The sequence below is a fragment of the Rutilus rutilus genome (genome assembly GCF_951802725.1).
Source record: "Rutilus rutilus genome assembly, chromosome: 13".
Lineage (NCBI taxonomy): Eukaryota > Metazoa > Chordata > Actinopteri > Cypriniformes > Leuciscidae > Rutilus > Rutilus rutilus.
The window spans coordinates 14890122-14905116 of NC_140218.1; the positions used below are offsets into that span (position 1 = coordinate 14890122).

The window sequence follows — 14995 nt, forward strand, 5'->3', positions numbered from 1 at the left end:
TACCATGCGTTTGATTTTCAACCGGGGTGGTTTTATTCCAGGAAACTACAAATCTTTCAAAAAAGTGCCTGTAGTAGCGATGGAGCAATCATAAAATGATTCAACAGGAAAACATTCAAAGGTACATAAACGGGGCGTTTATTTTTAAACATGATTCAAGAGATGATTGAAACACTCAACAGACTATTTACAATCAAGGCGGCAAACATCAGTTGCGATAATAGAAAGATGTGTCAGGTTAGCTGTGTGCAAGGTTAGTTGTGTGCAAGATCCGACTATGAGCGCTTGGCCTCGGTTTAGACCTCATGTTCACTAATATACAAAGAAAACTTGGGTGCAAACAGTTATAGATATTCAAAAATACTACGCAAGATAAAGCATTTTGCTGCCTGCTGTCAAAAAACCCAACAAAACAGTAAGATGGTTCAGGAACTCTGTACGTCTCGTGGATGTGGCATCTCACCGAATCTGAAAAGCAATGCAAAACAGTCTGAAAACATGTCATGAATCCAACCAAAAGAATATTCACTTCAGTAGACCCACAAAATTGCCATGATTTATTTGTCCTGACATTTGGACATCCAGCTATTGCTGGAACACATTAGTTTTTGGTTTTGGTTAGGACATCATCATGATCATATACGTCAAGATCACAGAGCTTCTTTCATATGGTTCTACTACTAAACATGTGGTTGCAGGAAATTTTAGAGACTTTCACTCAAACCTGACCATTTCAGTGTCAAGACCTTTAATTTAAGGTCGTTAGTGGAAAATGTACTCACTGTGTATTTGTCCCATTTCTTTTCGGGGTCATAAGGCTCCCAACGGCTGGCAGGGAAGATGTGTTTGTTTTTTTCATACCAGCTCCTCAGCACCACTTTTCCTGCATGAGACTGGACAAAAAACCACAAAGCCGAAGCTCTATCAAAGGTGACTGGCTTCCATGCAGTTTCAATTGTTTTAAGAGTCAATGTGCATGTTCACCAAGAAACATTGTGTTTACAAGTTTCCATGTTGCTACTAGGGAAAATATGTCGCTGGTCGTTCAAGGTTTGTGGTAAGACACTTAATCATGTGTAAAAAAAAAAACATATCCTGGAGCACATATGATAATTTGTTTCCGTTTATGAGAATCATATCAAATTTCACATTCACCTGGCCCAAAACATCACATTTACATGCAAGTCTCTTCCTTTAAACTTCTGTGGTTCTTGCCCAGAATATAGACCAGACGTTATGCTGACATTATTACCTCATCTTTCTCAACTGTGGCATCGTTCACCAGCCGAATGTCATCGTGCACATCAAAATTGAAAAGGGGCCCTGATGAAAAAGAGGAAGGTCTCAAGTCAGCACCAAAAACAAAGATACAACACACAAATAACAGGCTAATGCTAAATATAATCAGTGTTATCTTTATATTATAAAATATCAGAGGACATATATTTCTTTATTTCAGACTCAAAAAAAGGTCCATAAAAAATAAAATATGTAAAAGAGACAGACAGACAAATACAAACAAAGGATTACTATAATCCATATAAACAATTTCTCCAGTGCCTCCAAAGCAGCGAGCTGTACCTAGTATTGCTCAGGTAAGGCCATATAAAAACAATTATAATTTCATTTTGCGAATCCATGAGTCTCATCATAAATTTATAAACAACATTTCTTATTACAGCATTTAGTGTGGTCACATCATTCTGCACAAACAACTGGCTGGCACTGGTCCAGCGAGGGACTTTCAAAAGAATCCTAAGAGCATCATTATATGCTACTTGTATCTTGTGAAATACTGCTTTTGTGTAGCAACACCACAGGTGGGCAGTGTAGAGTGGTGTGCAATAGGCTTTAAACAAGACTATTTTTACATTCTCTGTACACATTCCAAATTTCCGTACCAGCATATTAGCTTGTGCATACAATTTACAGTACTGCCTCTGGATGTCATCATTATCAGAGAGGTCACTCCTTATAATGTGACCGAGGTACTTCACTTTTTCCACAACTGCCAGATCCCCTCCTGACAAATGAAACATGGGAAATACAGCCTTACGCTGCTCTCTAGTCCTCACAATCATCACAACAGTCTTTTTCGGGTTAAACTTGATGTCATAGCGTTCACCATATTCAGTACACACATCAAGCAATTGCTGGAGGCCTGCAGAGCAGGGTGACATAATGACCAAGTCATCAGCATAAAGTAGATGGTTTAATAGTCTTTCCCCTATCATGCAGCCGGTCTTACAGTTTTTCAATGTTCGGGAGAGATCATCCATGTAAAGGTTAAAAAGCATGGGTGACAAGATCCCACTTTGGGAACTTTGGCAGCATTCATAACCTGGATTTCTTTCCAAAAGTCTTGCACATTATTTTGCAACAGTTTTCGCACTAAAGAGTCAGCCCTCAGATTATGCTCCATCCTTTTTATGTACCGTACAGCACATTTAAATTGTTTATCCATCTGTTTTTTATGCTCAAATAAAGGTCCGGTCCTTGGTTTACCTGCAGCAACCCAATTTATAAAGGCCACTTTAGCCTGCTGGTGATGGTTCCTTACATGCTCATTCCATCCAGATCGGGCATTTTGTTGTTTAAAACTTCTTTTACAAAAAGGTGTACTTGAGTCTTTTAATCCAGCCACAACTAGGTCATACATCTTACACACATCCTCTCTATGATTCAGATTATCACAATTGATATTTCCACACATTAAAGCATTGTATGGAATGGGGATATTCCCAAGGTTCCTCTCTGTCAGATAATAATAGTACTGTAAATCACACTCTGTGAGCTTTACCCACCCCACTTTTCCATCACTAATGTGGGTATCATGAGGGGTTAAAGCGGGTAGACTCTCCACATTTAGTGTAACAGAGACAGGCATGTGATCCACAGTTGCCATCCCATACAAGATTTCTAAGTTCACTATACCCTCTTGAGCATCTGCAGTACTTATGCAGTGATCAAGCCATGAAGTTGTATTCCAGGCTTCACTGACATATGTATTCCAGGCTTCACTGACATATGTACATATTATACATGTGTATAATATGTACACTTGGCAAGAAAACCTTACTTGGCAAGTTTAGCTTATTGTCTACACAAAACTGAATTAAATGCTGACAAAATATGGACTTCACATCAGAAATGTCGGCATTGAAATCACCCATTACATAAATACAAGTACATTCACTTTCTTCTATAAAAGAACCAATAAAGGCAAGTCTTTGTAAATATACAGCTTCATTATCATGACATTCAAATGGTGTGTAAATATTCAAAATAATAAAAACATTATTGCCCCAAATAACTTTTACACCAATGCACCAATCGACATTCAGTCTGATCACACTAATAACTGGATCATATTTCTTTTGCCACATTATGGCCACACCTCCAGGTATTCTACCACGCACTATCCCCAAACTCAAGTCTGTTGTAGACTCCCCTGCCCCGTGGTAGTCAATATTAACAGAGTTAAGCCTGTCCAAATCTTGCTTCGAGAGCAAAGTTTCCTGTATACATAGAATATCAGTGTTCTCAAACAGTTGATCAACAACCAATCGCCGGGCTTTATCCGCTGCATTTTGTCCTAGCCGCAGGCCCCGAGTGTTATATGATACGATCCTCATAGATATTTACATCAGAGGCGCATTCGACTCTGCGTCCCCAAAAGCCGCTGTTGCCTTGGGTTTACGCACTTCATAGTAATGTCGCACAAATGCGCCCTCTGGCCACAAAGCCGGGTCATACAAATCTTTAACATCATCACACTCTGCAACAACTTTGAACGAGCTATATCTACTCTGTGTTAAGTCTATCTTTGAGCAAGTAACTTTGCGTTACTTGACAGTCATGCGTGAAATACAGAAGCCACATGGGAACCTGTTAAACTAAATGTGGTAGAGGAAGTAGGAACTTACCACTTTTGCCTCTTGCCTTTGTCACGATGAAATCATAGAAACTGTGGTGCTGAAAGAAAAGCAGATTTTTAGTAAGTGAGAGATTTGTTTTGAAAGGGTAAATGAACTATAAAAACTGTGATTTATTACCACCTGTCTTTTGCAATCAGGGAAACACTTCCCAAAATGCCCATAAAACATTGTAAAGCAGTTTACGTTGTAAAACTTGTATGTTCCTGTCACAAAATCCGTAATTTAAAGGAGTCATAACCTGCAATTTTCACTTTTCCACGAGAATCAATGTATGTTATGATCGACTAACGATTATACACTGGCCGGGAAGCTGATATTTAAAAGTGAAGCGTTTGTTTACCTCAGGGTAAATAAACCACTCAAATACGAGATTTTGATTTCAGCTCCCTCTTGACGTCATGAGGTAGTAGGATATACCATATATGGACACCGCAGCAGGAAGCCCCCCTTCCCCTCTCCCCCTCATATTCAGTTCAGTCGAGACAGATGGAGAAACCGAGTGCACACCGGACTTGCTCTGTGGTTGATTGCCATAAAAAACATGTAAATGTGTTTTATCTCCCAAAATCGGACGAAACTATCAGGGACCAGTGGATGAAATTCATTTTTAATGACGCTGTCCCAACAACCCTTTCAACTGGCGTATCGTTATGTGTGTGCGCTTTATTGTATATTATATAACTATGACAACATATCATTGTATTGATTTTTTATAGAATAGATAACGATACATAGATAAATAAAATAAACAGTCAAGTAATAATAAACATAAAGAAAAACAACACGTTACCTGTCTAAAGAAGAAAAATATTGAATGTCTAAATAACGTGAAACAAGGCAAAAACAGCACATGATAGTAAACGTCTCATCTCAATAACCACTGTAAGCTGATAAAATAAGTAGACTACATCTCCGTTAATGTAATCGACATTAAATAAAAGGTAAACCTATGTGGGAGAAAATAGCAACAAACGTTTTAGCTCGTTACCGATGTTAATGTATGTCTCAGTCAAAATGATTGTCTTTACCATTCAGAGACATCTTGATGTAGACGTCCATCCAACAACTCTACATCTTCCCTTTCCAGCTCTGGTTCAGAGTCCGGCTCAAACATGTAGGGTTGAATCCCGTAGATCGCGGCCGGGTCGGGTTCATTCACCACTTGCGCCATGATGTCAGTTTGTAATGATGCTGAAGTTACCTGCGTGTCAACCCCCCTCCTTCCTTCAACCAATCAACGCGCCCCTCATTTGCATTATTAAAATGAGCGTCCACGACAGCCAAAACATCGCATTGATCTCGCGAGACAATAATGCCTTCAGAAATAAGGGTAAAAGTAGGTCTGTGTTTATTTTTTTTCCACTTTTCTTTTTTAGAACGGCCTGAAAGACTATAATACAGCAGTAGGTATCCAATGTAATACTAATTTATGACTCCTTTAAGAGATGTACATTCTTGTACAGAATAAAAGTGCATTGTAAACGATGACCAATGTTGCAATGATTTAAAAGAGAACCTAATTGGTCTTACAAATGAGGTGATTACAGTTTTGTTGAGGGAAACTTTACTCACATGTGGGATTATCAAATCCTCTTTAATGTACATTAGATGCTCCACTCCTGCTGATCTGAAGGACACAAACAGGCTTTAATATTATCTCAGTTAAGACAAAAAGCCCTCACTGTCTTGATTTTGTCCATTGAGTTTTCATTTAATACTAGCACACTTGAAATTTATATTCATCACTGATATTCTGAGGAAAACCTGAACTCAATTCTGAAGAAAACTAACATGTTTTTGAAAATGTGTGTGTATATGTACACACAAAAATATATATAGATTTTAAGAAACTCTAAATGTGTTAACTGACTCTAACTTCACTATCTCTTATGTAGTAAATCTAAGAATTTTTTTTATAGCAGGTGACAATGAATGCATTTACCTCAGTTCACTGAAGTCTTTTCTCAAAACTTCCAGGGCCCTTTGGAGAAACTGCTGAATTGTGTTGCCTTTCTTCATCTACATGGGCACATACACAAATATTATAGTATATTAAAGGTATAGTTCACCCAAAAATGAAACTTCTATCATTGTTTACTCACCCTCAAGTTGTTTCAAACCTGTATGAGTTTCTTTGTTCTGCTGAACACAAAGGAAGATATTTGGAAGAATGTTTGTAACCAAACAGATCTCGGTCCCCATTGACTACCATAGTATATTTTTTTCCTACTATGGTAGTCAATGGGGACCGAGATCTGTTTGGTTACAAACATTCTTCCAAATATCTTCCTTTGTGTTCAGCAGAACAAAGAAACTCATACAGGTTTGAAACAACTTGAGGGTGAGTAAATGATGACAGAATTTTCATTTTTGGGTGAACTATCCCTTTAAACTGAGTTGAGCACATTTTTACAATACAGAACATGTAACAATGTAACATCTTGGGCATGGAGTTTTCTTAAATGAGAAAATCTGATAACCTGTTCTGTACCTTGACAGTTTTTCGATGCCCTGAGCCATCCCAATAGCTGAAAGTGATTTCAATTTCTTCACCTGAAAAAAAAACAAAAAGCAAAGACGGGTTGAAGAACAGGTTTGTAGACTATAGACTAAACAAGCTGAAATTAATAAAGGAATAAGTCAAATAAAGCAAATGCACTCTTGGCAAGGTTCAGAGATATCAAACAAAAGGTAATCTCCATAACAGCACGTGATCTTAATATCCTACTTTTGATCTTCTCTTGTTTTCTTTCCCACTCCTGCCGGAGTTCCTCTCTTAAACGATTCTCTTCTTCCTGAAACACACATTTTACTCACAATTACACATACTAAACATTGCATTCACAAGCTTTCTGGTACATTTTTCCAAAATATATATATTTTTTGAAATGTGTATAGCTGCTAAATTTTGCCAACTTCAGAGTACACTAACATACAGACACTTGTGGAGTCTTTAAAACTGTTCTTTAAAAATGGACAGCATTATGTGATTATTTAAGCATTTTTATTTTTAAGGGCATATCAAAGAAGCTCATATATACACACACACACACATACATTTACATTTACATTTATTCAAATAGCTGACGCTTTTAACCAAAGCGACTTACAATTGCTATATATGTCAGAGGTCGCATGCCTCTGGAGCAACTAGGGGTTAAGTGTCTTGCTCAGGGACACATTGGTGTCTCACAGTGGATTCGAACCCAGGTCTCTCACACCAAAGGCATACATACAGTGCTAATTCCTCTCAAGGATCATCTAGTCACTTATTTCACAATCTCTTAAAAATTCTGTTTTTTATTTCTGAAAACAAGCCAAAGCTTTTCACCAATATAGGTAATATATTCCCAGGATAAATCCAAACAAGACCTTCGTGACAAATCACATGTAATCTGGCAGATCTAAGGATCTTAACAGTTGACACGCCTGCTTGAAAACTGACTGGAAATGAGCCAAAGTAGAACAAAACAACAACACCATAATTATTGTGGCAGTTGACAAATTTGGTATGCAGCTTTGTGATAAAGCTCAGGCTGATGTGTCAATGTGCAAAATACTGCCCAGAGGAGGCTTGTGTTAACGGTGCAGTAAGTGATTTTTGAAAAACGCTATTGAAAAGTGGATCGGATCAGCACCAAAACACACTTGCAGCCAATAAGCAGTAAGGGGCGCATACACTCATGATGGAGGAGGAGAGAGATCTCAGTGCACAAGACAGACGTTAGCAGAACGACTACAGAAAGAGAGAGATGGCACAGAAAATACAAAAGAGGAAAAGGCCAGTGGAATATAACTTTAAAAAGAAGGGTTACGATCAGGACCCGCGTTAATATCGGAGAAGCTTTCCAGCTCTGGAGAGACCTTAAGGAGCGGGAAGTCCTGAAAACGGACACCGAGGTTGCTTTATTTCTTCTCGATACATGAATAACGTTGGTTTTCCTTTGTTTCACAGAACTAACTTATGCTATTCTCTGCTTGAATATGCTCGTGTTTCATCGTTTGTTTATTTGCATTAACACCCGCCAACACGCCAAATGCAGTGAATTTCAGCAGTAGCTTGTAACGCAGTCACTCTGGCATGGCTGAATTTTATACATAATATATACATACTAGGGATGTCAACGATTAATCGACGATCGATTAATTGTCGATAATACATTTAATCGATAGAACTTATCGATCATCAATTAAGCAGGTCTTCATGCGCGTGCGCGGCGCGCTGCTCAACCGCGAAACATGTAAGGGCCTGTTCACATATCGCGTCTTTTGCGCGCTCAAGTTCGTTATTTCAAATGTAAGCGCGCGGTATGCGCGCTCATAATGGAAGCGACGCGCTCGTTTTTTCCAAGCGCGTCCGCGCCGCATCGAGATAAAAACATCTCAACTTTTCAGAATGCCGCAAGCGCACCGTAGGTCACGTGACAACTTTAACGGAGAGTGCAGCTGATGGTTGCTTATTATAGCAACGACAGACGCCTCCAGAGCGCAACCGCCCTAGCGCTTTGGAAAAAGGAGAACGCGGCGCGCCTAGCGTTTTCTACACGTTTTTAGGCGCGATATGTGAACATAGGCCCTAAAGCGAGCGCGCCGGAGTTATGTTTGGGACCATTTTACACCATCATCATGTAAGTTTGCGTGTGCATTCGCAGCCTTTTGTTTTGTTCAAATGTAAGTTGTAATACTGTTTATTTTGTGTATGCCTATCTATATGTGATTTATCTCATATTGGATGCATTTGGTTAAGAACTCAGTAAAGTCAGCTTCAGCGCGCGCAGCTCAAACGGCAGTGCACGACTAATAATGACTATTGGGACTGTAATATTACATAACATTATAAAGAGAACAATATTGTAATAAAACATTGTGAATTATTTGGGTTTAGTTGCCGTGTCGCGTTGCTCCAGGAAGAGCGCGTCCACAACTTAACGTTCTGTGGCACGTAACTTAGTTCAAGTTCACTTGTGCATGAATTTGCGTCATTTTGTGCAGATATAATTAGTAATATTATGTTTATTTTAAATATATCTGATTAATCTCATATAGGATGCGTTTCTTTTAGATAAATAACGTGCTAGCAAAGTGGTCCAGTTTAACGGTAGCAGATTCATTCAGCGCGTGCAGTTGTTCCAGGAAGAGCGCGTCCACAACAGTCACACATTCTGGGCGTTGGTGACACGTTGTATTAGTAGTTATATTTGATTATTAAATAATTAATTTAATTATCAATCACATCGAAACATTTTACAATCCTACTAGCCCTTTATTTATATTTAAAACCATTCTAATTGATTTGGTGAGGAACATCAGCATTTGCAGACCCGTCATGCTGTTGGCCATATGCCACTGCAGTAGACGCATATCCCAGTATTACGGCTAACGATTAATCGATCGTTAATTTAAACGACGATCGATCATGGGAATTTGTGAAAATTGACATCCCTAATACATACAATTGTAGTATTTTAAAAATCCATCTGAAATAATAAACTAAGTGCAATAGTGTTGTCCAAATTGATTTCCAAAACATATCGATACTGAAATATCTAAAAATGCTTCCAGTACACATTTTCCACAAAAGAGATACAGGACACCAGCTGCGTTCTGTCACTCTCACATCTCTCATCACAGCGAGGGACTGTTCTGTACATAGCTGTACAGGGTGGGGCTGAACCCTGTAAAACTGCATTCAGATCCCTAAATGAGGCAGTTTGGACAGACACTCCACGCTCTTTGACAGAGACATCAAGAGAATTCTTTTTTTTTTTTAAATACCTCTCTGTCCCTATCTGGCAGGAAACTGGTGTCCACATCTGGGTTTTTCCCTAGTTTTTTCTTTTTTACAGGTATGCCTGTTAAAAACAATGACAAAAAAAATCACAATTGTATTAGTGTTAAAAATAAATAACACATTTAGAAAAATGTATGAAAAATGAAATCAATCTCTTAAACGTATACTGAATCACTATCAAATGCACTTTTACTTAGTAGTACAACTTTAAAGGGATACTGGAAATAGGCTCATTTTACAATTCCCCCAGAGTTAAACAGTTGAGTTTTACCGTTTTCGAATCCATTCAGTTTTAGCATAGCTTAGCATAGATCATTGAATCGGACAGGACCATTAGCATCTCTCTCAAAAAAATGACCAAAGAGTTTCGATATTTTTCCTATTTAAAACTTGACTCTTCTGTAGTTACATCGTGTACTAAGACCGACGGAAAATGAAAAGTTTTCTAGGCTTATATGGCTAAGAACTATACTCTCATTCCTGCGTAATAATCAAGAAACTTTGCTGCCGTACCATGAGTGCAGCAGGCGTAATGATATGACGCAGCGCCTGAAAATAGTCCCCAGCTCAGTAACTTCCAACGTGACCGGGACTAAGTTTGTCTAACCTATTAGACCTATTTTCAGGCGCTGCGTCATATCATTACGCCTGCTGCACTCATGGTACGGCAGCAAAGTTTCTTGATTATTACGCAGGAATGAGAGAAACTCTTTGGTCATTTTTTTGAGAGAGATGCTAATGGTCTTGTCCGATTCAATGATCTATGCTAAGCTATGCTAAAAGTGGTACTGCCAGACCCGGAGATCGGCTGAATGGATTCGAAAACGGTAAAACTCAACTGTTTAACTCTGGGGGAGGTGTAAAATGAGCCTATTTCCAAAAAAAGTGGAGTATCCCTTTAAACTGCTGGTTAGAAATTAAGAATATCGTTATTATGTGCTGTTTTTAATCTATGCAGTGTAGAACTCTGTTCCAATTCTGTGGAAAAGTGGCAAGTAAAATGCCATACATATCTCCTCCTCAATTTCTTCTTCCTCCTCTTCTTCCTCCTCCTCCTCCTCTTCCTCTCCTTCTTCAGGATTGAAGGATAAACTGGCAATCTTCCTTTTCTGCTCTTCCTTTCTTTTCTTCTCCTTCTGCTTCTCCAGTTTCCTACAAGACGAGACCAAACATGAAGCTTTAAAACCAAACCTCACACAGAATTTAAGAGAAAAAATAAACAAAGAAAAGCAGGATGCCTGGAGGGCGCAATGCAAGGATCTACAAAAACATGATTTCATTCATTCATATTGAGAAAAAGACACCAAGTAGGAGAGAAGCAAAGTTCAAATAACTGAAAAGGCCGTACAGCTGTAGCTCTTTTGACTGCTCCTTCTTGGCAAGCTGTTTCTCTCGTTCTTTGACCAGAGCTTCCTGCTTCGCTTTCATGTCATTAAGAGTCACCAGACCTGCAAAGAACAACATCCTTCACTCACAAAGTGATTTAATACATATTAAGCCTGTATGCTTAAATTAAATAATTTCGAAGGAGGTTGTACATTATGGATAAGGTTGCCAAATTCAGATGGGGCATATAACAAAAGTAAAGACTTCGCAGTCTTGTGACAATCTAATGATAATCAAATGTGACCCTGGACCATAAAACCAGTCACAAGTCACACGGGTATATTTGTGGCAATAGCCAACAATACACTGTATTGGTCAAAAGTATCGATTTTTCTTTTATGGCAAAAATCATTAGGATATTAAGTAAAGATCATGTTCTATGAAGCTTTTTCGTAAATTTCCTACCGTAAATATATAAAACATTTATTTTTCTGAGTGAATGCAGCACAATAGCAAACATAAATGGAGAACTTTAAAGTCGATTTTCTCAATGGTTTGATTTTGCTGCACCCTAAGATGCCAGATTTTCAAACAGTTGTATCTCGGCCAGATATGGTCCTGTCATAACAAACCATAAATCAATGGAAAGCTTATTTGTTCAGCTTTCATATGATGTGTAAATCTCAATTTCAAAAAATGTATCCATGTGACTGGTTTTGTGGTCCAGGGTCACAAATGACAGCCCTACTCATAACACAACTCTCTAACCCTTTCTGATTAACTACAAGAAAAAAAAAAAAAACATTACAGAAGTATTTCAGAACCATAACAAGTCATTCCATTTTTAATGCTCACTTACCAACAGTGCTGGATTTGAGCTCTTGCTCCACAGCGTCATAATGAGCGGAGAACTTTTTATCAATGTTGGACTTCACCATGTTGTCCTAGAAAGGAGAAGGTGAAGTTCAGTTAGGGGAGATGTTTTACATAAAGTATGAGCAGTGTAGATTTATTTGAGCTGCATATAAAGATTGTTGTAATGATCGTATATAAAAAAAATATAACAATATTCATAAAAAAATAAATAAAAATAAAAATACAATCATTATAGTTATACGATACTTAAAGATCAGTAGTTTACATACTGTGGTCCCAAAATAGTGTTTTATCATTTGAACCTTGCTTGAAAGGTGTGTTTTAAAAATGTGTTATACAATGGTATGTCATACTTTTTAACCATTAAAAAAAAAAAAAAAAAAGTGTTGAAAAGTGGCACAATATATACAACCATGTGAACAAATGAATATCATTTTACACGCACATGATTTTAGTAAACTAGTTAACAAGTTCATTTTTGGTGCAATTTATGAAGATTCATACTCTGTGTTGACATACCTTCTACAAAGTACTAAGCTACTATTTCTACTATAATCTCTCAAGGGACAATACTATAGAAATGAAACTTGGATAGATTTTAGAGTAGTCAAGGTGCCGCTTGTATAGCAGTATATATTCACTGTCCTCTGAAAATAACTCAACACACAGCCATTATTGTCAAAATAGCTGGCAACAAAAGTGAGTACACCCTAAGTGAATATGTAAAACTGTGTCCAAAGTGTCAATATTTTGTGTGAGCACCATTGTTATCTAGCACTGCCTTAATCCTCCTGGGCGTGGAGTTGTACAGCTGCACAGGTTGTTGCTGGGACCCTCTTCCACTCCTCCATAATGACATCATGGAGCTGCTGGCTGTTAGACACATGGCGCTTCTCCACCTCCTGCTTGAGGACGCCCCACAGGTGCTCAATAGGGTTCAGGTCTGGAGACATACTTGGCCACTCCATCACCTTCACCTTCAGCTTCCTCAGCAAGGCAGTTGTCATCTTGGCGGTGTGTTTGGGGTCGTTATCATGCCGTTCGGACCAGTTTCTGAAGGGAGGGCATCATGTTCTGCTTGAGAAAGTCACAGTACATGTTGGAATCCATGTTTCCCTCAATGAAGCGCAGCTCCCCAATACCAGCAGCACTCATGCAGCCCCAGACCATGATGCTACCACCACCATGCTCAACTGTAGGCAAGGCACAATTTTCTTGACACTACTCACCAGGGCATCGCCACACATGCTGGACACCATCTGAGCCACACAAGTTTATCTTAGTCTCATCAGACCACAGGACAGGGATCCAGTAATTCATGCTCTTGGACAGGTTGCTTTCAGTAAACTGTTTGCGGGCTTTCTTGTGAGCCAGCTTCAGAAGAAGCTTCCTTCTGGGACAACGGCCATGCAAACCGACTTGTTGCAGTGTGCGGCGTATGGTCTGAGCACTGACAAGCTGACCTTCCGCTTCTGCAACCTCTAAAGCAATGCTGGCAGCACTCATTGAAGCCAGCTTCTGCACCGGACGCACGAGGACTCAACTTCTTTGACTGACCCTTGCGAGGGCTGTTCCAGGTGGAACCCGTCTTGGAAAACCTCTGTATGACCCTGGCATGTACAGTAACTCAGTTTCAGGGTGTTACCAATCTTCTTATAGCCTAGGCCATCTTTGTGGAGAGTAACAATTCTAATTCTCAAATCCTTAGAGAGTTATTTGCCATGAGGAGCCATGTTGCACATCCAGTGGTCAGTATGAGAGAATTGTACTTAAAGGACAAATTTTAACTGTTCTAATACAAGATACACAAATTTGTATGGTCCTGTCAAGCAGACAAAAACATGAAAATGATGAATAGGACATGTGGCATGGTTAAACAACGTATTTTGACAATAATGGCTGTGTGTTGAGTTATTTTCAGAGGACAGTAAATATATACTGCTATACAAGCAGCACATTCATTGACTACTCTAAAATCTATCCAAGTTTCATTTCTATAGTATTGTCCCTTGAGAAGATATACTAAAATGTTTGCTGAAATGTGAGGGGTGTACTCACTTTTGTGAGATACTGTGTGTGTGTGTGTGTGTGTGTGTGTGTGTATATATATATATATATATATATATATATATATATCAGCCTAGTACTTTGTAGAAGGTACGTCAACACAGACTATGAACCTTCATAAATTTCAGCAAAAATTCACTTGTTCACTAGTTTATTAAAATCATGTGCATATATCATGTGTATATATGTGTATATATATATATATACATACATATATATACACACACACACACACACCATGAAAATCCTATATAACTGGATAACGTTACTATATACATTCCACACACTTTTGAGCTTGCATCTATTTATTGGAGGCATATAGTGAGGACAGGTTGAATGGCCAGTGTGTTTGTGTTTGTTATTCGGTTTCGGGCTCACTTGCCTCTGCAATCTTCTGTTTCAGCTGCTCGAGCTGTTCTCGCTCTCTTTCTCTCTTCTTCATGAGCTGCATCGCTCTCCCCGCTTCACTTGCCGCTCCTTTATACTGCGCCATTGCGACTCTTTTACAAGATACTCAGAAAAAGAACTGAAAACGCGAGACAACTACTGAATTCAGTGAATAAACAAACGAGAAATTTCTCGAATAAAGCACAAACGGTTGTGGGTAATTTAACGCAGTACTGCTTCCGGTTGATGCGCGAATTAACTGCATTCCAAAGTAAAAGTCTGAAACATGCTTGCCTAAAAACGTGCAAAAAATACATTTATTATCAGTGCATTGTTATAATTTGTATTGCTGTTGACGATAACAATTATAGTTGTATTATGTGTTATGTATGATTTCATGTTCATGCTAAAAGTTCAAATAGTATCAATAATGTCATTTACATAGAAATTCAACAATAAGTATACAAACAAATAAGGTTGATTTAAATATTCCCCAAAAATATAATATGTTATTCGTTATTATTTAGATTTTTTTAATTAAATTAATTATTAAATTAAGATTTTTAGTTTCTTTCTTCAGGTAAACTTTTATGCAACTCGGACACTTTAA

General features: G+C 38.3%; 1 protein-coding gene across 1 annotated transcript; it reads right to left on the minus strand.

The window, feature by feature from the left end:
* Positions 1-114: 114 nt before the first annotated feature.
* Positions 115-14658, minus strand: fam50a (family with sequence similarity 50 member A). Its single transcript, XM_084427989.1, has 13 exons — positions 14381-14658; positions 11915-11999; positions 11078-11177; positions 10739-10881; positions 9714-9790; positions 6667-6733; positions 6430-6491; positions 5881-5957; positions 5511-5565; positions 3927-3975; positions 1253-1323; positions 783-893; positions 115-468 (listed from the first exon to the last, which is right to left on the minus strand). Exons 1-13 carry the CDS (start codon positions 14489-14491, stop codon positions 460-462), a joined length of 1017 nt encoding a protein of 338 aa, XP_084284115.1. The 5' UTR covers positions 14492-14658; the 3' UTR covers positions 115-459.
* Positions 14659-14995: the final 337 nt, after the last annotated feature.